Here is a 26,394-nt window from a genome sequence, read left to right on the forward strand (position 1 = left end):
GCTCTCTTCATAAGGGAAATGTCTCCTACTGCATAGCAAAACAGGCTGCAGGCCTCTCAAAGCTGCTCTGGTGGCAAAGAGATGAGTCACCTCAGGCTGCTGCCACACGCAGGAAACCAAGCTGACAGCTCAGCTGCACACAACTGCATTAAACGCACAAAAATAGAGATTTATACAAGGCAGCACCAAAGCTGGCTGCACACATCAGTGAGAGCAAAGTCACTCCTCCTCCAGGAGGGAGGCACTCCGTCCACCAGCCCAAGCACTGCAGGCTTTGGTTCTAATAGGATCATTTCCTTCTAAAACCTCCCCACGGCAGCAGCCCAGGAACACGCACAGCTAACTCAGGCTGAAAGGGAATTTTCCACCAGCCACAGGCCTCCTTCTACCTTGCATAAATCTTCTCAAGCACAGGCCACAAAGAATCCACACCAGATCTGCAGATGACATGTAACAAGTAATTGGACACAATAAATCTCCAGCAACCAACTCCCATGTCAAGTTTCCTCTGCACCCTCACATTTCAAATAAGCACATGTTGACTTCACACCTCCTTCCAGGTCCCTTCATGTTGCTATAACAAAAACTAGGATGGGGGCTTAGCATAAATCACTACAAGGCCATTAAGCTGAAAGATCATTCCCACTTTGTCAATTAAGAGATATCAGATACAGGCAGATACACTGACAAGACATCCTTTTTCATCTGAGAAAATAAGCCTAAGCAATCCCTATATAATCACTCTTTTTCTCAGCAAACTTTCTGGAGCACAGATAAGATCAAAGGCTGCTTTCCCAGCCAACAAAGTTATTAACACCTCAAGGAAAAAGTGATGTTGCACAAAAGCCAGAGCTGTCTGATGGCTTCCCTAATCTGAGGATGGAGACACAACAGAGCAGCAGGGAGCCTTACCCCCAGTACAAACAGGGCAGCGTTTGCGCATGAATCAGAAAACAACATGTTTTTTTGGGAAGAATACATATTTTCGAGACATTTTCTTTGACAGAACAGTTCCCAAAATAAAAAAAAAAAGCACAAGCACATGTATTTTTAACTACAGAAAAACATCTTCATGGCACGCAATCAGAAAGCACAGCAGTGACAATGCACTGCGTGCTGAAGTTAAAAGGAAAGGGGATAGGCATTACCCTATAAAAGTTGTTTCACAAGCAAGTGATTTCTGAATCCATTTTAACAAGACAAACCCTCTTACTCCCAAGATCTCAAAAAACCCAGTCAGCTCAATTTTATTAGGAACATGAAGATAACAGACCCATGCAACACAATCAATTTAATTTTTGTCTTAGCTGAGATAAGAGGCCAGACTGTAGGGAAGGGAGTCCATCAGAAATCAGGAGCTCCATATGAGCAGATACAGTAAAACTGTTTCCTGTCTGCACTTTTGCTAAAGTCAACATACAGTATGGATTCTCTGATGTACAAGGAGTGTTTGTCCTCCTATTTTCAAGAAAATTACTTCAACTCACTACCCCTTGAGTTTTCTTTGCAAAATGTGGTTAAAATGGGCCAAAGGATTCAAAAGCTGCTGAGGAGAGACAACAAAGAGACACAGATGCACAAAGTAAGGATGTGAATTTGTTTTCTGAAGCTGTAAAAATAAAAAGAAAGGAGAAAGAATAATCTGGGCCAGCAGTTCCAAAAATATGACATAAATATCATCTGCAGTTTGAAAGTGGTATGCAAATAACATCTGAACAGCCAAATGATGTTTGTGCGTGCCACTGAGACTACATTTGTAAAAGCCTTGTGCAGAGTACAATCAAGCTGAAACAAACCACAAGCATTTAATTTATCATAACTGGCGTGGTAAGAGCCTCCTCCCTAACACAGCACACTCTGACTGTCCTGCCTGCACTGCACCAATTTTAGGAGAGTCCTACTACATCTGCCAAGGACCATCATGGTATACAAGTATCCTCAAAAGATGTGCCAAAATTGCACTGTTGTTACTTCAGCCATGTAAGGAAAAAAAACAAACCCACGCTTCTAGAAAGAAAATATAGTTCAGGAGTATATAACTGAATGGAGAAACTTCACATTTGAATTGAAGAAATGATAACATGCATTCCAGTTCCAGCCTGAAAAGATGGGAATGCAGAGATGGAAGAGGATTATACACCTCTGCCTAGGTCAGTCCATAACTCTGTTCAGAGCTCAGAACTCAATGCAGAGAAAGCTATCAGAAAAAAAAATATTATTACTTAATATTTATGTAGCACTTTTCATCTGGCAATTTTTAAGCAAGCAATACATTTAAGTAATTTACCAAGAAAAAGAAAAACATACATTGGCCTTCTGTGGGATCAGCAGCTTATACTTTCAGAGGAAAACAATTCTACTTTATTAAACTTTAAGGCCTGAATTTACTATACATTATTCACTGTTACATTTCAAATTGGCAGCAAGGTAATCAATCAGGTTATTAGCTCCAAAATGCATTTATCAGTGCATTTTGCTATGTTTCCATATTAAGAAAACTACAGAAAAACTTGGAGCTGTTAACATCTTTTTATCATTGGTTAAGAACTACCAAGTTAGGGCACTGTAATTGTTAAAAAAACCAAAACAAACCAACCTGAAAAAATATCCTACCTTCCAACTTTGCCACCCTGGATTATTCTCTTGCTAACAATGCCCAGTTAATGATTCTTCCACTTTATTTCAGGTCATCTGTTGAGATCTTTCTGAAATAATTTTCACCTACAACAGGGCTTCTTGTTTGTGGGTAGCAGCACATGTCAGCTTGGCACAGCTTTCCTTTTACACAAGTGCAAGATGCTTCCTTGTGTTAATACAGAAAGCTATCAAAAACATACAGTGGCTGGATTTAAAAACAGATTCCATAGCACTGGCCATCATTAGCATTTCTAGCCAGCAACATTATGCTGATCTGAAAATAAATCTTTTGGGACAATGATTTCAAAAACACAGTTCACATGCTCACTGTGACAGAGCAATTCCTGTATTTCAGATATTTGGTCTATCTCTCTTCTGGCAGCACACTGATTTTTATTGCTGGTGAACTCAGACAAGGGACTGCTCTTTATAAGAGAAAATACAAGCACAAGCAAATACGATGGCTGCATCCACTCAATTCATTCCTTCTTTTTTAATGCATTAAATGGGTACACAAATTTAGCCAACATTTAAACTTTTGGCAAATAGCTAATTTACCACATCAATAACGTAAATGTCAGTAATTTTTGACTTGGGACACTGTGCCAGTGAATCACCGGAAAAATCAGGGATTCGTCTTATCTCCTTCTGTCCTTTAGTAGTAGGGAGATCAATATTCAGAGGGGGATAAACTTTCTGTTCTCTGAGGTACTGAACTGAGCAAGGCTGGATATAAGAAAAAGGTGGATCTTTAATCCAAGTAAGCAGCTCTTTATTATGACATCTTGCTTTTGTAACTTCTTTATTAATCTTAACTGTTAGAAGAAAAGACAAGTTAAGTTGCGTGAGAGCATCTTATGATTATTATATGCGCTCCCACAAATACAACTGATACTTTAAATTAATTTTCCTTAACAGTTTCCTTAGCAGTTTCATATTTCTTCTATGCTCCACTTGCAGCTGGTGTTCTCACATAATTTACACAGCCAGGAGTTAAATAATCTCTTGAAAATCAAAAGTAGAATTATGAGGCTCAATACACCAGTAGTAAATACAGTAAACACTTGACAAAAATACAGAGACAATTGAGATGTGGAACCAGTTCATTTTTGTACATCCCTAAAAGCATCTGTCTAATTAGGTTCATTTTTTGACAGACAAGAATGGGATTAGATCAGCATTATTGTAGCAGCCACATGACAGAACCTAGATGGTTATATTTGTCAAGCATTTAATTAATTTCTAGTCTTGTACTGGCCTCTCATTTACAAAGCTCATGGGAGACTACATGACTATCTCATGAGCAGGAATCATGTTTACTCACATGTCAGGGTTAACCTACAGTGAAATTGTCACTTTTATAAATACTCAACATTTCAAAAATGGCATTCTGTCTGGGAGGAGAGGAAGATCCAAGCCCATTTGTTCTTCCTCCTTTTTCCTGAAGGGAGGAGGGGAGAAGTCAAATTCTGTATTTTAGATAACAGAGACATAATTCCTAACAGATTGCAATAATGTACTGAAAACATGGTCAGGAAACAACAACTGTAAGCCCCTAGTTGTTCATATGACAAATATTTCACTGAAAAGTGGAGCAACATCAAAAAGCTAGAAAACAAATGGTCATTCTCAGCTCTGCCAGTGTTGCAGCTGGTATTCACACAGGATTAGATTAATCCATGAGACACTTTTTCAGATCTTATCCCAGGTGTCAGTTAAGCAAGAAATCAGGCTCACGATAACCGAAGAGTTTAAAATCGCCTTCAAATCGTGCATAGAGGCGTCTTATGTCTCTCTTGCTAATTCCTGAAAAATACCGCTCTACTTTTGTTCTGTTGTACACTGTTATGCCTGGGGGGATTGTGGGGTATGATACCAAGTGGTCTATGCCAGCTGCTTTCAAGATATACGGAGCATCATCCTCCAGGGTCTCGTGGTGTCCAATCACACTGTATGTGATTTCACAGGGAGCACAAAGTTCCACATATGTTACCCAGTGAATGATGTGGTCACCAAACTGAAGATCCAGCCATCGGTGATTAGGGTCCCCCAGGTAGCGCACAAAATCCTCAAACTGCAGCCCTTTGGTCTCTGTGCGGTTCTTCCTGTACTTACGGATGATGCCAGGAGCAATTTCATGCCGGTACCAAGGTTCAAATCGAGGATTGTGCACAAACTTGTCCTTAAACGCAGAAATAAGTCTTTCAAATGGATCTCTAACAATAAAAAACTTGAAGTATAAATTCAGTCTAAACAGAGGAAGAAAAGAATTAAATAATTAAGGAAAGTGTTTAGCATATACTTACAAAATGTACATGAACTCTGACCACAGACACAGCAACCTGAATCTTAGAGCACTTGTATCAATATTATAATCAATGGGACTAAATACAATTTCTGTCTTCTTACTAGTAGTTTTTACACACAGGACAAAGAAGAAATAGTTAATACTAGTTTTCACATTTTATTCAAACTGGAGGAGTTTAGCTTATCTCAATCCATAATAAACAGGAGACAAAAGACACTGAAATTAAAGATATTTGTAATGTCATGTGATCAAGCTCAAAAAACCAAAATACATAACATGGAGAAGTTCTCCATACATGGACATGGAGAAAAGTGCATTGGTGCAGCTAAATGTATATAGAAGGCTGCATTTTTCACTGGCAGGCAGTTAGATAAATTGCTGCTTAAGTACAAAGAGGTTAAGAATAGTATTTTATTTTGATGTTTTGTCATGCTTTCAAATAATGGCTGAGAGTACCACTGAAACATGAGACCACAGTTTTCAACAGAATTTAATGTACTACTGTGATACAGTAATATGTAATATTCTGTAGTCAGATTATCTGTAGGAGGAATAAATTGAAAACAAAATCTATTTCAATAAATAGCTAAAAAAAGATATTGAGAGCCCAGTCTTCACTGAAATAAGGATGGATGGACTGGACATGGATAGACTCTTCAGCCTGTACACCACTTGCATCATACTTCAGATATTCCAGACTTACTCCTAGTCAGGCAGGGCTAGGTAGAGGTCAGCAAACTGAGTCAACAGATCCACACCATCCTGCTTTCCACACCTAAAACTCTGGTAATTTCAGATCCAAACCAAACCCATGTTACACACCTCCAGCATTGCTTCCATGATGAGCAGAACACAGCAACCCAAACAATAATGGATTCAACTTCATATATCCTAACTAGGGCTTACCCCCAGGTGAACAGTTCCTTTCTGCAGGGCGACTCAGAGGGCGGGAAACAGATCCATGTTCTCAAGAATGCAGTGACCATATTTTCCTTTGCACAATATCAACACAATCAAGTGACCCCAATTCTCCAGGCACAGCTGTGATAAATATCCTTGTGCCACTGCATGCAACAAAAACCCTTGGGCTGAGCTCTACCAACACGTGACACATGTATAAAGGACTGACTCATCAGAATGGTGCAATGCACACAAATCCATGCAAGAACAGGCTTACAAGTGTCCACTGTCATCCTATGTCCTGTTCTCTCCATGCTGCCACCCCTTACAGGGATTATATATGGCATAGGCTCTCATAGAGATGAGAGCAGGCACAGTTAAAAATCTAGCCAAAGTAATGTAGAAGTTCTATTGCAGAATATTTTTTGGCTCTGAAAATAACCAGAAGCACTTAAACAGGAAAACAAAGTGGTTCAGCTGAATGGAAAATATTCTGGGGCTAAGAAGCACTAACAATTTAAATCTAACCAGCTCAGTCCCAGTAAGTCAGTCTGCTGCAACGACAATCTTACCTGTAGGCAGTAAGGTTTACCATATGAGACATCAGGATGGGCTGTCCAACTAAACCTTCTGTTCTGAAGGTCAGCTATCTAACAACTAGGTAGGCATTGAATTACAGAAACCTTATGTGCCAAGGAGTTGGTTGGCTCACCTAACTATATCACAAATGACACTGGTGCTCTCCTTCAAAGCCAGTAGGAAGGCAGATACAGCAACATCTGTGAGGATAACAGAATAGTGCCATAATACAAATGGTGGAGCAGAAACCCTGCTGCCCTCAGTTTCAGACACAGACTTCAGCTGTACCCTTGATTGCTCATAACACTACTGACCTCAAACCCCTCCCACACTCACTGGCAGGGCCACTTACCGTTTTTTAATTTCAGAGTCACTGAAAGAGGACAAGCGTGGAAGGCCATTCTTCTCATGATCATGTACAATGTTTTCTGGGATCTCTTCTATGGAAGAAAATGCTCCTGGACAAATCAAAATGAGAGAGCAAGTGATTCATTCAAGGGGAAAAAAAACAGTGAGTATGAGCAAGCATGTATGGCTGACAGTTTTATGTCTTTGTCTTTTCTTTATTTTTACCATTTAAAGTTACTATGTTCAAAACTGTTAAATTATGAGAGATTCTGACTGCAAAGCTGAAAACTGTTAAAATTCTTCAGGGTACGTGACATCAAGGTCCAAGACCAAACGGCCACAAAATTCTCAGAAAAGCATATTATGCAAATTTAATCAGCAATTATGTCTAAGCCTGTAACTCCTCACGTGTCAGTGTCCCCATTCTCTTTCCCTCTGCCTGCACACACAAATGGAGGAAGACTTTCAGGATTAACTCAGAAGAAGGAACCAGTTTTTTTTGGCTGAGCTTCAACCACCAACAAAAATAAATGCTATGAGCTGCTTTTGGAACTGGTTCAATGCAAAAGTACTTTGCTTTCAGGATCCATAAAGTTTTTTTAACAAGTATGCTGTGCTGAAACAAAAATTCCAATCAGAGAATACTCCACAGATTAAAAGGCACTAAAATTAACAACAAAAGTCTCCAGACACTCATTTCTGAAAGCACGTGAGCTGACAAGAAAAATAACGTCACTTAACTCTGCTGCATTCATTTTAGTATCCTGATCCTGGAAGGTTTTATGACCTTGAGAAACATCTCATGTGGCCCCCTGGGCTTTAGGCATAAGCCTTCACACAACAGCATCGTTTCAGAACATCAACCTGCAACAAGCACAGGGTGCTACAAAACAAGCCTGTTAAGTGAAAGCCTCTACAGCCTTCTCGTTTCCAGAACTCAAGTGAATAATACACACCACTCAGCTGCTCAGTTTTCCAATTTTTTTTTTTCCTGGAGGGGGCAGGGGTGAGGGGTGGGGACTGGGGTTGTATTTTATCAGTTTCAGGTTTTCAATTGTATTTTTTGGTACCATAGGTGAATCACATGTGGACAACAGATGTCAGATGAGACACCTCACAGGACATAGTCAGTACAAGCAGTAGCAGAGTTAGCTCCCCCACAGTGCCATAGCTGCATTTCCCCCTCCTGAACCACTTGGGTATTTGGGCATAAATTATTCCCCCTCTTGTACAGCCCTGCCTTCTGAAACTACCCAAAGAGGAGAAAGTTAGGTCAACCACAGCAGTAGCCCTCATCAGCAGACACCAGTGCACTGGCAGCTCAAGGAAAAAAAGACCATATTTATGTGGAAGCAATTTTCTATCATTATCCAAGATGACAGAACCAGGAAAGTCAAGGTGAAAAGTTCTCTGCTGCTAAGACGTGAGTTATCCTCCACTCAGCATAGCCAATACATGCCTGCCCATTCTGAGGCATTCTTTGCATATTATCTCTCAAATGCTGCTAAGAGCAGGTACTTCCAATGCCCTCATACAGTTCCATATTTAGTACTTTGAGTGTTGCTTTCATAGGTATTGAGAAACATGCATACACATAGGTATGTGTGTATCTCTGCTGGATTTTTAGCTCACATCCATAGATGAAGGATGAAATTAACATTAAAGTTTTTAATGTTAGTACTGCTTGCTAGAAAAGCTTTGCTGAGGGACACAGCTCATTTGCTAATTTTTCAAACACACTTATCTCTTTGTTCCTTCTTTCACCATCTTTTATAACATACCTTTGGTGACCAAACTATAGTGTTAAGCACCTCAGAATCTTTGTAACTCTTAAGATGGTTCACTGACAGAACACACACAAGATTTCAGCAAGGCCAAGAGTAGCTGCCAAGTTTTAACTGGCTTTCTTAATGGCTAAAATCTCTAGTTAAAAGTCACTGGCCTTGAACCAGAAATTTAATATTATTATTACTTAGCAATTATAATACCTTTTCATACACTTTCAAATTCTATAATTTAGTTCACCCTTTCAAAGATAAGAAACCTACCTACTACACGCATATGGGTACTCTGTCATGACTCATCTTTAGAGCCAAGTAATAACAATACTTATTTTTACAGAAAGAACAGATCTCATTTTAAGGGGATGTTTTGAAAGGACAAGAAACAACTGTGATAAGTGAAAAGCTGAAATTAAGTATCAGTGTACAGAAATGCAGAAAGAATCCATTTCAGTTACCCCAGTTAGAACAATTCCATTTCCTTCTCCTCCTCCTCCTCAAAGAAACCCACACACCCACAGAAAAGCAGATACCATTTAAAACGATCAAGACTTTTTTCCACTGAGTGTTGCCCACTTTTGGCGTCTGACAAAACAGGATCTTGTGCTTGTCACACACAAATATTCGGTCCAAGACGAATTTGGAAACTGCAGTATGAGAGAGATCTCTCAATGCAGTGTCTTTGCAGACATTCCTGAGAAGCTCAAGTCTTTCCATATGAACCAGGGGTTGGTGGATCAGATTTCCTGAAAATGCTTTTCCAGTTGGCTTTATGAAATGCAGAGGAGAAAGAAAAAACAAAAGTTAAAGACTTTAGTTCTCAGATCAAATTATGAAGTAGAAAAATCCCCAAACTATGCACCCTAATGAGTCCCAGATTAAAACATTGCTATGTATTAACTAAAGGAGTAGCCAACAGTTTGCTTCCTGTGCTGCTGCTGTACTTTGGTTCAGCTCTTAAGACATTACGTGGTAGTACATACAGTAGTAAGAGCTTTTCCATACAACAATTTAAGTCTGTTGCACAGCAGCAGAGCCTTATCTGTGTGGATAAAGCATGCCTTGATCAAATACTGGAACTCCCACAGAATTTCAACAACCTGTAATCAAGGCTTCTGAGAGGTTAGGACAGGAATTCCAACATAAATTATGCTTTAAGCTCTGAGAAGATGGGGCTGACCCATGGTGTGATTCTTGGGAACGTCCTGTGCAGGCTAAGAGTTGGACTTTATTATCCTTGTGGATCCTTTCCAACTCAGAATATTTTGTGACCCATCTGGCTGGGAAAAAATTTAGGATCAAAGTTCTGTGTAGTTGTGTTATTCTCTAGCACCTGTAGGCATCCAGTGTTTCCATTTATCCAAGTTGAAATAAAATCAGGTAAATAAAAATGTGAACATTGAGCATCAGTGTGACAAACAAAAGAAGTATCAGGATACCTCTCCCCAAAAATGAATGAGCTGTTTCACATGTCTCATTTTTCTGAGACTAAGAAAGGAACCACAACCACCTTTTGCCTCACAACTAGTGGAGTGAGAGGAAAAAGGAGATTCTCTAGTTAAGGGGTGATAGGAAGGTTTAAATTTCTACTGACAAATTTTCACCTTTCCAATAACTGAATGGCAATCCCCAATATCAATACAGACTAGGCGATGAACTGATTGAGACCAGCCCTGCCAAGGGGATACTGGGGATACTGATGAGTGAATTGGATTTGTGCTGGCAGTGTGTACTTGCAGCCCAGAAAGCCAACTGCACCCTGGACTGCATAAAAAAAGCACAGTGGCCAGCAGGTCAAAGGAGGGGATTCTCCCTCTGTACTCTGCTCTACTGCCACCTGGAGTGCTGCACACATCCCTGGGGCCCAGCACAGGAAAGACATAGACCTGTTAAGGGAAGGTCCAGAGGAGGCCATGAAGATGGTCCAAGATGGAGCACCTCTCCTATGAAGACAGGCTGAGACAGCTGTGGCTGTTCAGCCTGGAGAAGAAAAGGCTCCAGGAAAACTCACTGCAGCCTTTCAATACTCACAAGGGGTTTGTAAGAAGGACAGACTTTTTACCAGGTGACAAGACAGGGGTAATGGTTTTCAACTGAAAAAAAATAGGTTTAGACATTAGGAAGGAATTTTTTCCTATGAGGGTGGTCAGACACTGGAACATGTTACCCAGAAAAGCTGTGGATGGCCCACCCCAGAAATGTTCAATGCCAGGTTGGATGGGGCTCTGAGCAACTTGGGCTAATCAAAGGTGTCCCTGTCCATGGCAGAGGGCTTGGAACTAGACCATCTTAAACAGTCCCTTCCAACTCAAACCATTCTGTGATTCTATGATTTTAGGTACAGTGTCCAAGCTACAGATGGAAAAGGAATTATTTTACTTTTTGTCCCAACCTTTCTAAGGAAAAAAAAAAATCTGCTTTTTCTGTTTGTTATTCTTCTCCAATACCCCCTGCTCAGAATGTAATCTGAACAGTCTGTCAGATTATTTTATTTGTCCAAACAATTCTTTCTGCATGTAACCAAAATTAATGTTGTTACTCTACATTTCATGCTGTCAGGAAGTCAAGAGGGAATTGTTTTAGATCCAGAAACCTTATTATCCTCTTCCATACTAGTAAAGAAAGCTAATAAAATTATCTCTATATAGATCTACTTTCCATTTAACAAAGTGTTTTTCCCAAGTATTTTGAAGGTAACTTAAATTTTATGCTTTTGAAAAATGACACCAAAAAGAATCATGCTTATACAGCTAACCTACCTTCCATGCTGCATCACAAAAATACTTTAAAGACGAGATGAGTTATGTACTAATGCAAAAAAAAGAATTTGATTTATCGCACTCTGCAACTGCTCTCAAATTTACATTTGTATAAAGGATTTTCAGAGTTCCGTAGTCGATTTGTTGAAAGCACAGAGCTATGCATCTAAAAGATCAACTGGTATTGACTACTATTGTGTTCATATTCTACTTTGGAAAAATGCTGAAATGTGAAACACAAAGAGCACAAAATACGAAGAAGAAATTGACAGTGATAAAAAGAAACAGAGAGATTGGGCAGAAATCTAAGAGAATAGCACAGACACAGGCTTGCCCTCAGCAAGCACAAACCTGATCGCTATGGCAAGACAGAACACAAGTAATCCAAAACTGGGCCATTACATTAAAAAGGCTAACAAAAACGACTGTCCTGACTTGATAAAGGAGTACTGTAACAATTTTCTCCTAGAAATGGAAACACATTAAGTTGAATCACTCAGATGAAACAAGACAGCAGATTACCGTAACAAACCAGCTTTGTGAAGTTAAAATGAATTCTGTCGCCTCTATCTAAATAGAACAGTCTGAATAAATAATTCCTGTCTAGCAATTCATCTGAACAACAGGAAGCCCTTCCTTAATCTCTTCTTTTCTTCTACTTTTTAATACACATAACCTTTATCTCAAGAGTATGCACCTGGAATTCTTGAGGCCAATGTTTTTCCTGTGGCACATGTACCTCCTCCACTTTTGTCACAGCTGTCAGAATCAATGGCTCTTGCTTGGAACCATAGCCTGAAGAAGGGAGAGAGATAACAGCATTACAGAAGGTGAGGGGAAAGAAACTATTTCTGCTTTACAACTAAAACACATGAACTTTACTTTCTGTATTAACCTTACAAAACACTAGGATTTGTTTCCACATGGAAAGGTACTAGACAAGACAGACACAGACAATGAATATTTTAAAGGATGTACTCTGGGAATTTTGGATGCAACTTCATTTGAGTTTTATCGAAGAAACATACCCATTATATTTTACTTGGCTTTTTTGTTTGTTTTCTTTGCTTTTTTCTAAAAAGTGTGCAGAGATATCAAAGTCTTGAATCCAAATACCTCAATTGATAGATAATTTGGTATAACTATATGGACTTGTGCATAGGAGATTTTTATTTTTCAATGAACTTGCCAAAGCATGTCCAAATAAAAAACTTAAATCTATCAGGTTCCTCTCTCCCTTTATACTAGTAAAAATGTCTCTTCTTTTGTAGACTATTAAACTTACAAGAAGAAGTGTCATTATGGACATCCTTTTGTTTCTGTGGTACTCTAAGTAAGCACCTATAATCAACAATAAATAAAGATCCCCTTCTTCCTTTATTACTGGACTGATGGCCTTCTTTAGAGATTCTCACAACAACAAACTCAGCTTTTTCTTTTTTAGTGATTTTAGGACAGCTAGTAGTTTGAGACCAAATTAAAGCATGTAAGGAAGCACCCTTTTCATCTTTTGCATTTAGTATGGTACAAAAAACCCAAAAAATAGCACATGGTTTTAGCTTTAGTCTACACAGTGCAGAAAAATCAAAAATAATTTGAAGCAGCTTTCCCTAACTACAAAGCAAAAAGAACATGTTTTCTCCCTGAAAATTTATTTCCATCCATATTGGATTACTTTTCCCTTCATATAGATTCTTCTATGAATAATGTTTCCTCATCTGCATCCACAGGGGCTTACTGTTTCATGGTTGAGAAAATGTGAGCACTGCCTATGCCCTTTTCTTCAGGGAGTACTCAACTCTGCCTACACTGGATTTTAACAAAGGGCACGCATGGAAAAGCAAGTTAAAACTGAAAGCAATGGAAGCATTCAAGCATTCAGAAACTGTAACTGTTGCTGTGCACAGACTTGCTTCATGGTGTTCTGTAAAATACAAGCAATCTGATTCAATGAAAGAGCAGCTAAACTATTTTTTCACTATCATTGTGTAAGAGCATGCCTGTAGATGCTACTAGGAATGATGGACAGAAACTTGCTCCTTAAGAAGTTCCTATTGCTCATGCACCCAAGACATCAGTAAAAGGCTTAAACAAAAGAATATTGATTCATTGAGCATCGGCTGGTTTTATTCCATCTGCTAGGAAGACACATCCAAAGAAGAAAAATTTCTGACAAGTTATATTTTATTAAGTCTAGAGGAGCTTCTCCAGGATTTGCCATCCTGTTTGGACTTCCTCCAAAATTCTGTTGGTATAGTCAAAGTATTTCCCTCAACCAGTTTTATTACAAACACTCCAACACATATATACACTTAACTATAGTCATGCCTTTGCAGGAAAAGCTTAAGAATTTATGTATCATCTGCTCAGAGAACTATTCAAAAGGACTGGAAGATTCAGCATTGAAAAAAAAAAGAAAAAACTTGGCAAGCCAAGATAATAAAAAGCAAATAAATGCAGAGGCTATGCTCTAGCAATTATTATTTTTAACTACATTTTAATTTTCCTGAGAAATTCTGATGAAAAGAAACACCCAAACAATACCTGAGCTGGGAAACAAGAGTTGGCATAGAGTGAAATACTGGAAGATATAACTACTAACATAAGACTAGCTGATTTGCAGATGCACCAGGACAGAACAGCTGGGTCCAAGGAAAGCTAAGTTAGTCTACATTTCTCCTCTGTAAGACTTGCTGAATAAATCTTCACATAGATGTGTATTATTTATAAAGGTACACCTAATGTATTTATCCATTATCCAATTATTGAAAAACACAGCACAAGTGTCAATGCTTCAAAAGTAACGTATTTTTTGCATGTCTTAGGAAGATGTAGAAACAGATCTCATGAGACTCAAAGTCATATCATCACCTTCACCCAAAGCTCTCCGTAGGGTGGCTTTGTAAGAGCAGCTTCCCAGCAGACACAAAAGTAACATGCTGTGTGGTGTCATCAAATGGCTTAAATTCCTCATCATCTTAATAACATCTCTGCTACTTAAGCTGAGCAAAAGCCTATAAGCTGTTTACAAGTCAAATAGCAGGGGATAAAACTGAATGCAAGAAGCAGGTCAGAGGTGGCTAGGCAAAGTGCATTGCAAATGAAATAAAACTTTCCACAAGTTTTACATAATGCCTCAGCCACAAGACAAGCAGTGACAAAAAGACAGAAACTAGTATCATGTGAAATGAACTCTTCAGTACCCTCTGAGTCTCTTCTGACTTTAAACTGGTAATAGTGCTCTGTTGTTTTTGCACATAATGATACTGAAACTAAACGTAATTGAAAAAGCAGACCTGCCAAGACAGTACTGCCAAACATGATCCCTTCTGTTCTTAACCACCAAAAAAATCTCCTGTGATGTTAGATTTGCAGACTTCTAGCAAGAAATGGAACTGAGTATCAGCACTGTCACTTCCAGACATTTAGTTGTTCTGTTCTCAGTCCTACTGAAGAAGAGATAACATGCCAAGAGCTACTTTCATAGAAAAGAATATTTTTGTGAAGCACTATTCAATTTTCTGTTTCACATCAAACATTAAAGCTGAACTTACCATCTGGGTCTTTAAAAGTCAATGTGATAAACTTGCTAGCAACCATGAACATGAATATCACCCAAAAGCATGCAGCTAGCAGCAGCCACTGGTGGTGCATGTTGTCAGCATGTATGTGAGCCATATAAAGTTGGCACTTCCTGTTTGAAAGAGAAAACATTGACACATTAATTATTTTTGTTACAGTTTAGAAAAAATACTTTCCATTACCAAAAAGAAAAAACTTTAATATGTACACGTGTCATAAAACATAGCAGTAGATTCCACGTTTAACTTTTTGTCCATTCAGCTGTATTTTTAAGCAACATTAAGGCTGAGACAATGTAACTACTGGCTGCTATCAAAGGGAGGCTTCACTCCTTCACCCGTGTTCACATTCCCCCCTTCTGCTTGTGCTGGGAATAGCACTGTCTGTCTGACTGCTTGAGGAGATAGATCAAAACCCCCATTTTTAAAAAAAAGGGTTTATTTTTTGATTCAGCTTAGCAAGACAACCCATTGTAGGAGAGGAAGAGAGACTGAAGAAAGCTGTGCTCTCAGTGGTAGATGTACCATTAACACTATACTTGGTTATCCCAAGCCAGCTTATGACATATAACATGGACTCTTCCCCTGCCCAGCCCACAGAAATTACAGGCTGGAAGCTACCAAGCTGGAACACTACGCTTAAACTGACCAAATATTTTTCAGTTTCCTTGCAGCATTGCCTACTACATGTAGCTCTATCCCTGCAGGTAAGCCTCAAAGAGAACTTCCTCAGGAGTGCAAGAAGGGTTACCCAAACAATTGAGATTGCAGTTTTAATGTGCAGAGAAACCACCCACAGGAACTGACTCAATACACACAGTTCTGTCCTGATTTTTGAAACTGCTATCCTAAAAATTTTTTTTCTAAGACTGTAAGATTAAATATAAGGAAACCAATGATAAAAGAGATTGAAGTTCCCAGCCACTAAGAGAAATGTAAAATTTTAGGCTGTATCTTTAGCTGAATTTCCAACTTCTGATGGGCAATACACATGGAGGTAGACACCAGGTATCTGTGAAAGCTCCATTGCAAATAAAAAAATAACCCACTTCCAAAACCAAAACTACAAAAGTACAGCACTATTATCTCTACTGTTGCTGGACAGATAAGACACCTGAGGGGCTGAACACAGGTGCTGAAAAGAGTGAATACTTCCTTTTGAGAACACATGCAGCACAACATCCAAGCATTTAACCAAAGAGGATCTAATACAAAAATCTCATACAATGACATCCTCCCAACAATCCTATAATTAGCAATAGGATCAAACTCAGTCCTAAAGTAGCCACATGCAACTTCAATGAGAGTCACATCTGCATGGTTTGTGATCACAATTTCTATGCTGGCATTTAAGTGAACTGCCAAGGAATACAAGAAATGCCCTCATTCCCAGTTATGATGCAAAAAAATGTTAGTTAACACTTCTAAGGGAGCATTTATTAAGTTTCTCAGTCATATACCAGTATTCCACTTTCTTCATTCTCATAAAATTTCAATAACAGAAGTAAGCCTGGTTTTGATGTTGTTTCAGCATGTCCACCTGCAACATCACTACTACTGCTACAGGTGCCAATGCTTTTCCAACTAGCTTTTGCCTTCCAGCAATGCAAATGTTTCCAGGAAGAATTCTCTCTAAAGCTGACAGCAGTGAACCATCTTCAGGATATGCTGAAAACCTGTGCAGGCAGTCAAACAGTTCAAAACAGACTTGGGACCCAAATGATGTATGCAAAAATGGGTAAGAGGACAAAAAGAACTGAATATCTCCAGTTAAAGGGAAAAAAAATTATCTAGGATGGCAGTGTTCAGGCCTATTTCTATCTATTTCCTCATTTTTCAGTTTGGTTTCTGAAAGTTTCTTTCTTTCCCCCCCCTTCTTTCATGAGTCCATTTTTAAGTACTTCTAAAAACACCACACCTAGGTATCAACTGTCTTTTGAACAACTATGGGTGCTGTGACCTCCATCAAGACAATGTTTCTCATCTGGTTTTTGCTGCAATTCCCTGGCTGACAACTGATCATGGAACATCCCAAACATGTTTATTCTTCATGTTCTGGAAAGCTGTTGACCAGAAAATACAAATATCATAGGAATTCCATCAGACTGGCCTCTTTTCAGCTAAGTACTTCAAAAGTTATTCCCACTCTAGTGTATCACTACACTAGTGCAAGCCTGCCCTAAGATACATGCTGAAAAGCATCAGGTCTCAAAGGTCCTCATTTTTCAGTCTGCCATGAAATGCACCATATTCCACTTAAGCACTGAGATTTGTTACCTTTACTCTCAGACACTGCATTTATTTCCAGCTCCCACAGAAGACTAAAATCAGATCTGATATCAAGACATAGAACTGTAGCAATGACATTTTTTACTTTTTAGGTAGCTCTGCTAAAACCATGAGACCTGTTCAACATCCAAAACGCTGAATGCAGCAGACTGACAGAAGCTTGCAGAGAACACTCTGCAGGAGGAAAATCTCTAACAATCAGCTATGGGCTTTTCAGAGGTATAATGAAAAGTCTGGGCCAAACCTCTCTGCCCAACTCAGTATATTTGTCCTACATAAAGCAGGGTAGAAAGGCCTCCAACATTCATAGCATCCCTGCTAGTCTGCTCACTTCCATAACAGTGATAGATGCACACCATTCAGTAAGGACTATTGATCTATATCCCCTTATGTAATTCATGTATTGGATTTCTAAGAAATTGTGTTAAATCCCATGGGAAATGCAGTTGCTTTGTGCTCTGACCTGAATGCAGTTAGTGGAGAGAGGACCCTGCTGCCAGGTCCTGTGCTGTAGGGACAGGAGAACATTTCAGCCAGTCACCTACAAGCAATTCTCACCTTAAGGAAAGGCTTAGAGAGCAGGAAGGGGTCAGAACTGCAGCCCCATCCATAAGAAGCACCTCTTTTACCCTTAAAGACGTGGAAGCTGAGAGGAAAACATTAGCAGTTTTGTACACTCTTCTTTTTTTAATGTGCACATGAAATCTGCAACCATACTCATGAATGTAAGAGTCTTGTCAGAGGATCTGTCATAATGTAATTATGATATTACTACACTGTTACTTCCAGCATCCTAAAGTACATCTGCATCAGCAGCTCATCACTGATCTCAAGAAGCAAAGCTGTTCAAAGTTACAGACAGGAATACCTCAACCATTATGCTCAAATGTAACGATCAGTACTTTTAAAAAAAGTAATGTGATTATGTTCTTTCTCTGACTCTACCTTAATATTTTTTGTTGTTTTCACATAGGGCAATTGCATTTCCTGTTTCATCTCTAACCTTGCTGCATTTCTGTTGCCTCTCCTGCACTTATTTTCTAGTAAATACATGTAATAGCTTCTGGTTTTTCTCTTTAAAAGGCTCCTTCAGCTCCCAAAAGAGTCTTCTATTTCTGGTTGTCTAAAACACAATTTTTCTTTACAAGTAGACAAAAGCAAGAAGTATGTTGAAGGTTTAGTCAATTTTCTCACAATGAAATAGCTCTCTGGTTAGTTTCTCCCTCTTATTGCAATTCTACACTTTTTAGAAGCAAGAGATCTCAAAACTCCTGTCCCCACCTATTCCTCTGTCCTTCCCTCTCAGTGCTACCACAAAGGCAAACTGTCACATAACCCTCAGATTAGCCAGATGTAGGGTTTTGCATGAGAAAAAAGGGGATCACCAACACACACACCCCAACACACAATACAAATATGAACCAAAGATCAAGACACAGCATTGCAGGCTTGACCCGAAGCCCACAAGTAACCTGCTACCTCGAATAAACACTCACTCTTTGCAGAAGACTGCTGTCTTCAAGTGAATGATGGGACAAAGGGCAAACAATGTAAGCAGCATTAAAACTCAGTGCACAGTCTCTGGCTCTGCAGCTTATGCTGCCTGCACAGGGGCTCTTTGGCAGGACAGTCCCTGCACGCATCCTCAATGGCAGTGACACGCCAGGAGGCTCCAACTCCCAAGTGCTTGCCCATCAGCACATGATGACTCACATCACTGGAAATGGAACTGGTAAGGAAGGCAAAGCAACAGCTAACTGCGACTACCTACTTCATTTTCACCGATGCTTCCTTTGTGTTATTTTACAGGTACGAAAATCTGGACAATTTGTTCTGCTTCAAAAAAAATTCAGACTAACATATATCACAGACGCTCCTTTGGCAAGTTGCGTGGCGCTACTTAATGCTCTAGCACACATCGTAACAGGCTGGTTCTTTCCTACGGCTCGCCTCCTCCCGAGGGCACTAGCAGGCCTGCGTGTCTGCTCCTCCAGCTCCCGCTGGGGCCCGGGGCGCTCCCTGCGCACGCAGTTCACCTGTCAGCGGGATGTGCACCCCGAACCAGGGCAGCAGCAGCGCCGGCACCGCTGCGTGACCCGCCTGGGCCCGGGGCAGGCCCGGCGTGCGCCCGTCCCGCGGCGCCGGGCTGGGCCGGGACCCTGCGTGCCCTCCGTGCCCGGTCTGACAGACAGCAGCTCCGCTCCAGCGGGCACCCCACGCTCCTCACCGCTGGGAACGGCAGCGTCCAGGCTTCATGGGTGCTCCATTCATTCCGAAAGCCCAGAGCGGTCCCGGCCAAGAACAGGGGACAGGGCCGTGCTCTGACCGGCAGGGGACGAGCCGAGGCAATGCCCAGCCCCAGTCCCAGCCCGGCTCCGGGCGCAGGGACCTGGGATGAACGGACGTAAACTTTTCCCATTCTGGAGGGAAGCTGGGCGGGCTTCCCCTCACCCGGCAGAGACGTACAACCCATGCCCGCAGCGCCCGCTGGCATCCCCGCCCGACCCGGGGTGCCGGAGGAGCCTCTGCCCTGGGCTGGCGGCCGCCAGGCCTCCCCCCGCGGCCCGGCCCGGCCCCTCCCCGCTTACCGGCCCTCCAGCGCCGCTGCCCGCAGCCCCGGCCCGCGGCGGCGGGCTCCCGCCTCACTCAGCGGCACGGCCGGCCCGCTCGGGCGGCCCCGGCTGCCGGCGCATCCCCCCCCGCCCGGCTGCGGGCGGCGGCGGCGCCTCCCCGGCCCCGCTCAACCCCTGCCGCCGCCGCCCGGCCCTGCCGCCGCCGCCTCCATCTCCTCCCGGGGCCGCGGGCAGGCCCCAGCCCCGCCGCCGGGAAGGGGAGGAAGGTGAAGGCCGCCGCGGGGACGGCCCGCTTCGGCTGCGGGAAGACGCAGCGCCGCACCCGGCCGCCCGAAGGCGGGAGGGAGGGAGGAACCGAAGGCGGGCTGGGCAGCTCTGCCCTCCCCGCCCCGCCCCGCCTCTTCCCTCCTTCCCCTCGAGCGCAGCTTTCCAGCCGGACTCGCGAGTATGCACTTGTGTACGTGTGTTTGGGTTGTTACGTTTGGGGTTTTTTAACTGTTAAAATATCTTCGTAGGTCACTAACGCTCGTGTTTAAGAAAAATATATGCATCTGGAAATTACAAAATCATTTATGTTGGAAAAGACCTCTAGGATCTTTGAGTCCAACCGCTCCCCCAGCGCTGCCAAGGGCACCCACTAAACCGTGTCCCCAGGAGTCACATCCATGTGGTTTTTGAACCCTTCAGGAAGGTGATTCCACCATTGTCCTTGGCAGCCTGTGCCAATGCTTGACAAACTTTCCATGAAGAAATTTTCCCAAAAACCTGACCTAGATCTCCTTTGGTGCAACTTGAGGCTCTTTCCTCTGGTCCCATCACTTGCTACTTGGGACATGAAATTGGTCCTTGCCTGGCTACAACCTCCTGTTAGGGACTTGAAGAGATCAATAGGATCCCTTTCCATGTGATTCTTCCTCCCTCATGTTTCTCCAAACACCTCTTACTGTTCCATTTTCTGAAGCCCACCATCAGGCAGGAAAGTTGTCCTTGGTCAGGCAGGAATGAAACAATTGAAACAATCTTTTTAGAGCCAGGCATTCCCCAAGCCCTCACCCTGCCATGGCAGACACAGGCTGGGTGCAGGCTCCAGGAGAAGAAAGCTGCTCTAAAGCCCTGTGAAGAGCAGCTGTAGTGTGATGGCAGGTGTTCTCTGAATGCTGCTGCAGCCCAGCCCAGGCTCCTTTTCCCCCATAGGCACTGTGTAGTGCACATAGCTGTGCACACAGCCGTGCACTCAGTGCTCTGCCCACTAGACAAGCAAAATGCTCACCTACAGGATTCTGATACCCACAAACCCCATCATAACCAGGTGCTGGTGATGTGTCTCTTTTTAATATCTATTTTAAATAGGTCCTCTTGAGGACATATTGCAGTCTTACAGTGCACTTGTCCCTGTTTAGACCATTATTTAGACCATGACCTGATCCGTGCATTTTCAGACTTGACTACTGTGGTGCACTTTGCTGATTGGTACAGATACCATGGCCAACCTATGGAGTAGAACACAGTAATGCAAATGTGTTAGCAGTGTCCTAGGGTGTTTAGTGCTATGCTGATGGCTGCTGGTCTCAGTAGAGCAGCAGAAACAGATATCACTGGGAACTAGTGGTCAAAAGCCAGTAATCAGAAACCCAATTCTCTGCCTGACTGTGTTTGTTTGTATCAGCACCTTGGGACACCACATCCTTGTGCATCCATTCCTCTCTACCTGTGAAGTAGAAATGATGATTGTGACTGTTACTTTTTAAGCAAAGCACATTGGCAATCTGTGGCTGTCACCAGTCTGAGTCTTGCATAGGCTAGAAAGCTGCTCCTTTCCCCAGGTTTCAGTCATGACTACAGTTGCAGCTAGGCATGGATTTATTAATAAGCAGTCTCCAGCTGTGGAACCAATTCCTGCCAGATTATCAGACTCAACTTAGGAATTTTAACCTTTCAAGTATGTTGTTACTGACATGTATAATAATTAATCCAGCACAAAAGAGACCAATTTTCCAAATTAAGCCCAGTTAATAAGCTTTGTTGTCAGTAATCGGACCTGAAAGTGTCTGATGAAGTTGAAGAACGTGTTGCATAGGCAACTGTACTGTTGGATTATACAGTTGCTAGTTCAGGCCAACAGGATTCTTGCTACTAATAATGCTAAGCCTTAGTAGGGTTTAGTGCTTTAAATAGGCAGCAAAATCAATGTGTGAGTCTGGGTTCTTTTTAATACTAGAGAATTTTTACATTGCCAGAGCAATGTGAAGGATAAAGCTGGTGAAAAGTCACCCTGCTCTCTCTGGAATATTCTGGAGTGTCTTTCTCAGATAGATGATGCCAAAGCCAATGGAAGTGATGTACCCATTTTTTCTGTAACGCCATGGGCCTAAACCTAAAAAATTCGTCTTAATAACCTGTTCAATGTTTATTCCACTAAAAAAGGGGAATAATGACTCCTGTGTATCTTTATTCCAGGTTTCACATTTCTCCTGGAAGGGTCTTACAGAAGATCCACATTTGCAGCTTGGCCAGTCAGGGAAGACCAGGTGTAGCTCATTCAAGCATTTTAAGAAGTTGTTATCTGTCAGTGGCAGGCTGTCTTGACTGCCCTTAGTATAAGTTAATTCTAAATGGCATTTAAGCATACCAAAATTTTTTAATGAGCCCCTGTCTTGGACAAGATAAGTAATCATCCATACTGCAGTTTACATTTGAACACATCCAACCTAATCACACTGACAGAACTTTCATTTTCCTTGACCTTCCAAGTTCATCCTATTTAGCAGAAGCCTAGGCTTGGCCATATTGTTAAACTTATGCTATGTTTATTTTGTGCTTTTTGCTGTTATTTCAGGATTTAATCCAATGCCAGTCACTAGGATTATTCTTGGTAGCCCTTTTTAGTCGTGCTTTGTTTCCGTAAGAACTGACCTTAAGACAAGTCACCTGCTCAGCATCAAATACTCCTGAGGATTTAAATAAATCTTATTTAAATCAGCAGGAAGGCATGCTTCTCCTAGTGCATTACTAGTGAAATCATCTATCTGCTTCATGACTGCATTTCTGAGGCATGGCTGATCACCAGAGGAGATCTCTTGGGTACAAGTACCTTGATTTACAGGTCAGACATGGCATCTTTTGTATGTAATACATTTATTAGGGTGTGATCTTCATCAGATCAGACAGATTCTATCTCTTTCTGGAACTTAAGGGACCTTATTTAAATGTGGTTTGGGTTGACACAAGACAGAACATATAGAATACTTTCTGGCCTCTACATTATTAAGAGACACTGTGGAAACAAACAAAAAAAAAAAACAAAACAAAACGGCAGGCCAATGAATCAATGAATTCAGGGAGGTACAGCCTCATACAAATGCAGGATTTACTAATACAGCATAAATATAATGTATCTAAAGTAGTATGTGTTTCCTTGCATAGGAAAGATTGAGGTGTGTTGAGGGACTGGGGGGACTTAGGGCTAATATCAGTAGCAAAATCATACTGGCTGTAGTAAGGGTAAAATTAGATCTGTAAGCAACAAATGAGATGTGTTCATTCGAAGATTAAGTTAACTTTTTATTTTGGGTTAAAAGCAAGTTTTACCTCATGTTGTGTGCCTTGGAATTCTTAAATTGCATATCATTAAACCATTTGGTTGCCCTTTAAGAAGGAGACAAAAAGTTTAGATTGAAGTAAGTAGGTCATTAGCTGAACCATAAATTTATCTTATGTTCTTCAGACATTTAGTCTGAGTTGGTAGTCTGAAAAATGAAAACAGATTTGTGAAGTTTATTAATAGCAAAGAACCAAACGTTCTGCTAGGACTGGACTAGAGTAGCAAAGAACTACATTTAATTATCAAATCAATGTCAATTAAAATTGAACCTAATTATTCAAAATTAATTATATAGGTCATAAAATGAGTGCAGCCAACCATCAAATTATCATGTCAATGTAGCAAGATAAGTCAATTCTTTAAATAAAAATCAGAAACAACAATTGAATTCGAAGTCCAAGTTATGGGTGTTTTCCAAAGTAGTAAAATTAAGACAATTGACTGAATCACTTAGTGTTCAAAACAAGTTACTGTATTGCAAAGTGACTGCTCCCTTCTTTTAAGCCTCCCCTTTCCCCACGGCTCAAATCAGACAGCTGGATTCAGCTGGCAGAGTCAAACTGGCAAGCAGCTGAGCCTTAAATTTACCTGCTGCATTCTCCAAGGGACAAATTATTTCCAGGCTATCTCCAGGTGACAAAGTTGCTGTGACCCTGCAGGTACAATGCTCATGGTTGCATTGTGACTTAGGCTCCAGCGTGTGTAAGCTGCAGATACCCATGCACCTGCCAGTGCTGTCCTTGACTCGAGAGGAGCTGCAAGAGTGGCACTGAACAGATAGAGAGCACCAGAGCTGCTCTAGGCTCACATAAAGAAGTAAGGCAGATTTTTAGGTGGGTTTTTTTTTTCTGGTCATTGTTTCTTAAAAAAGATTATTGAGTAGAGGCAGCTGTGCTACTCTGAACTAATACTTCTCTCAATCAGTGTTTGAGATTACACTCTGAAATATTGAAAAAACAACTAAGAACAGCATGCTAAGCAGAAAACACAGTTCCTGAAGTATCTGATACCAGTAGTGCTGCTGTATCAAGGGAGAGCTGTTATCTTCTGCTTGACTATCCCCAGGTTAGAAAACTGACCCGTTTTGGGGCAAGCAGAAACACCTGAGGGAGGCTGAGGGTCACTTAGGTCATGGGGGTGTGAGATTAAAAAAAAAAAGAGAGGTGGAGGCAGGTACAGAACCTGGGTCCCATTTCCTAATGAATGTATGTAGGATTAGAATGTTTTGCATTAGGTGGAACAGCTTTCACAGGGACATTGAGTGCTTCAAATAATTTATAACTTGCTGTTTAGGGCTGGCTCTTGGGAGGTGGCAGATGTGGTATCTATCAGGAGGAATCGGAACATTTGTTTCCCATATCGTTATAGCTTAATAATTAACTAGGAACTGCACCACTCTTGTGAAGGCAAGAAAAAAGTGTTTGTGCCAGAAATTCAAGGAGATATAAGTCTAAAAGGGTTATCCTAAAGTGACAGGCACTGTGCTACAATCCAGACTCAGGAGGGCAAGTCTGGGAGTGGTGGGATTTCACAGCTCTTGGCACATCCTCCTGCCCAAGGCACTGCAGAGGCAGGCTGTGCTCTGGCACAGGGAGTGACTCCCCAGGGAGGGCCCATGTCCTCCTGCATGGTGTGGCCTCTGTGCCATACCTCAGAGTGTGCTCCTCTGGGGGCATGGTCTTCATCCAAGGATAGTTTTTGAGCTATTTATGTGTGACTGTTTCCAGTGGAAGCTAAGAGCCCATCATTTTGCAGAGTCTGGAGCCTATTCCATAGCTTCCTTGACTCTTTAAAAACAAACAAATGAAAAGCCAAAAAAAAAAAAAGAAAATCCCCTCACCCCCAGAAAGGAAGAGAAACACAGGTTGAAAATTCTTTGTGTTTTTAGGGGATATTTTTTTGCTGCCTTTCTGAATATGAGCTGTTAACTGTTTTACCATATGTCCTTGAACTTACCATGCATGTTCACATGCTACAATGGCAAAAAGATAAAAAGAGGGACAAGGAACTTCCCCAGTCACCATATAGACAGAAATAGGGATGGGAGAAAGAATAAGAGGGAGAAGTTGGATTGTTTTGAAGAACATGACCTTTGGATTTGCAACCCTGAGGTGAGATGAATTCTTCAGTCACTGAAACTTATGTTAAAGGTTCTTGCCCTTGAAATACAAAAACATCAGGCTCACAAGACCTAGACTTACCTTGATTCTCTGGCTGTGGCAATTTTATTTCTTTCAACATAATGTTTCCCAAGATATTAGGGCACAGTCAGTCTTGCACTGCAACGATAAAAACTTATTCTTACCTAGGTGAGAACATATGGGAGATTGTTATTTGAAAATGCCCATTTCTAAAATAAGTGTAGTTTAACCACTCATGGCAGCCATGACCAAAAAGAACCCTGAAAATATGAGGGGTAGGATAAATATGGAAAGTTTTAGTGACATTACTTTCAGCTTCACTACAAGGAAAAGGATTGAGAGTATAAGATGATTTCAACATTTAATATTAAGTTTTGACATCTCCCAAAGTATAACTGATGGCTACCAACTAGCCTCTCCATTTATTCAGCTCACCCAAAGAGCATTTGATGTTTTGGAATTGTGTGACCACCAGTCATTCATCAAACCTTGTGTCAGAACCAGCCATGATAGATCAACCATGAAAAGCATTGTTTTATCTCTGGAATTTCTTCATCTAAAAAGAGGGAGAATGATTTTACATCTTCTTGCTATGTATTCAACTTAAATGAAAGAAGGTTAACAGATGAAATTGACCTTCACAGTCTCTGACAAGTATTTTAAGATACTCAGTTACAAATCACAGTTAAATTAATGTCACCTGTTTCTATTGCAATTGGTATTTGATAAAGGCAATATTGAAGTTGACAGCTTTATACTTCAACCAAAGAAAAACATCATTGTTTAATGCTTTTATCCATCACTGTAGTGTTTAAGAAAGTATCATGATGTGTTTTTTCAAGTCATGTTGCTCTAAATTGCAAAATCTAGTCTGAGCTCAAAATTATGGCATTAAAT

The 26,394-nt window shown here is 41.1% G+C and overlaps 1 protein-coding gene across 1 annotated transcript; it reads right to left on the bottom strand.

Annotated features, from left to right (window-relative positions):
- Positions 1-1,223: 1,223 nt before the first annotated feature.
- On the bottom strand, positions 1,224-19,894 carry CHST10 (carbohydrate sulfotransferase 10). The gene is made up of 6 exons (XM_066545236.1): positions 19,771-19,894; positions 14,867-15,006; positions 12,010-12,107; positions 9,087-9,321; positions 6,777-6,882; positions 1,224-4,886 (listed from the first exon to the last, which is right to left on the bottom strand). Exons 2-6 carry the CDS (start codon positions 14,988-14,990, stop codon positions 4,349-4,351), a joined length of 1,101 nt encoding a protein of 366 aa, XP_066401333.1. The 5' UTR covers positions 14,991-15,006; positions 19,771-19,894; the 3' UTR covers positions 1,224-4,348.
- Between the last annotated feature and the right edge of the window lie 6,500 nt (positions 19,895-26,394).

Source organism: Molothrus aeneus, chromosome 2, assembly GCF_037042795.1.
Source record: "Molothrus aeneus isolate 106 chromosome 2, BPBGC_Maene_1.0, whole genome shotgun sequence".
In the NCBI taxonomy this organism is placed as follows: Eukaryota; Metazoa; Chordata; class Aves; order Passeriformes; family Icteridae; genus Molothrus; species Molothrus aeneus.

Coding starts and splice junctions, on each gene's coding strand:
- CHST10 (XM_066545236.1), bottom strand. CDS start 14,990: ATGGCTCACATACATGCTGACAACATGCACCACCAGTGGCTGCTGCTA. Junction 6,883..9,086: donor AGTCTTGATCGTTTTAAATG/GTATCTGCTTTT, acceptor TGATTTGTCCAG/GAGCATTTTCTTCCATAGAA. Junction 4,887..6,776: donor GACTCTGAAATTAAAAAACG/GTAAGTGGCCCT, acceptor TCCTCTGTTTAG/ACTGAATTTATACTTCAAGT.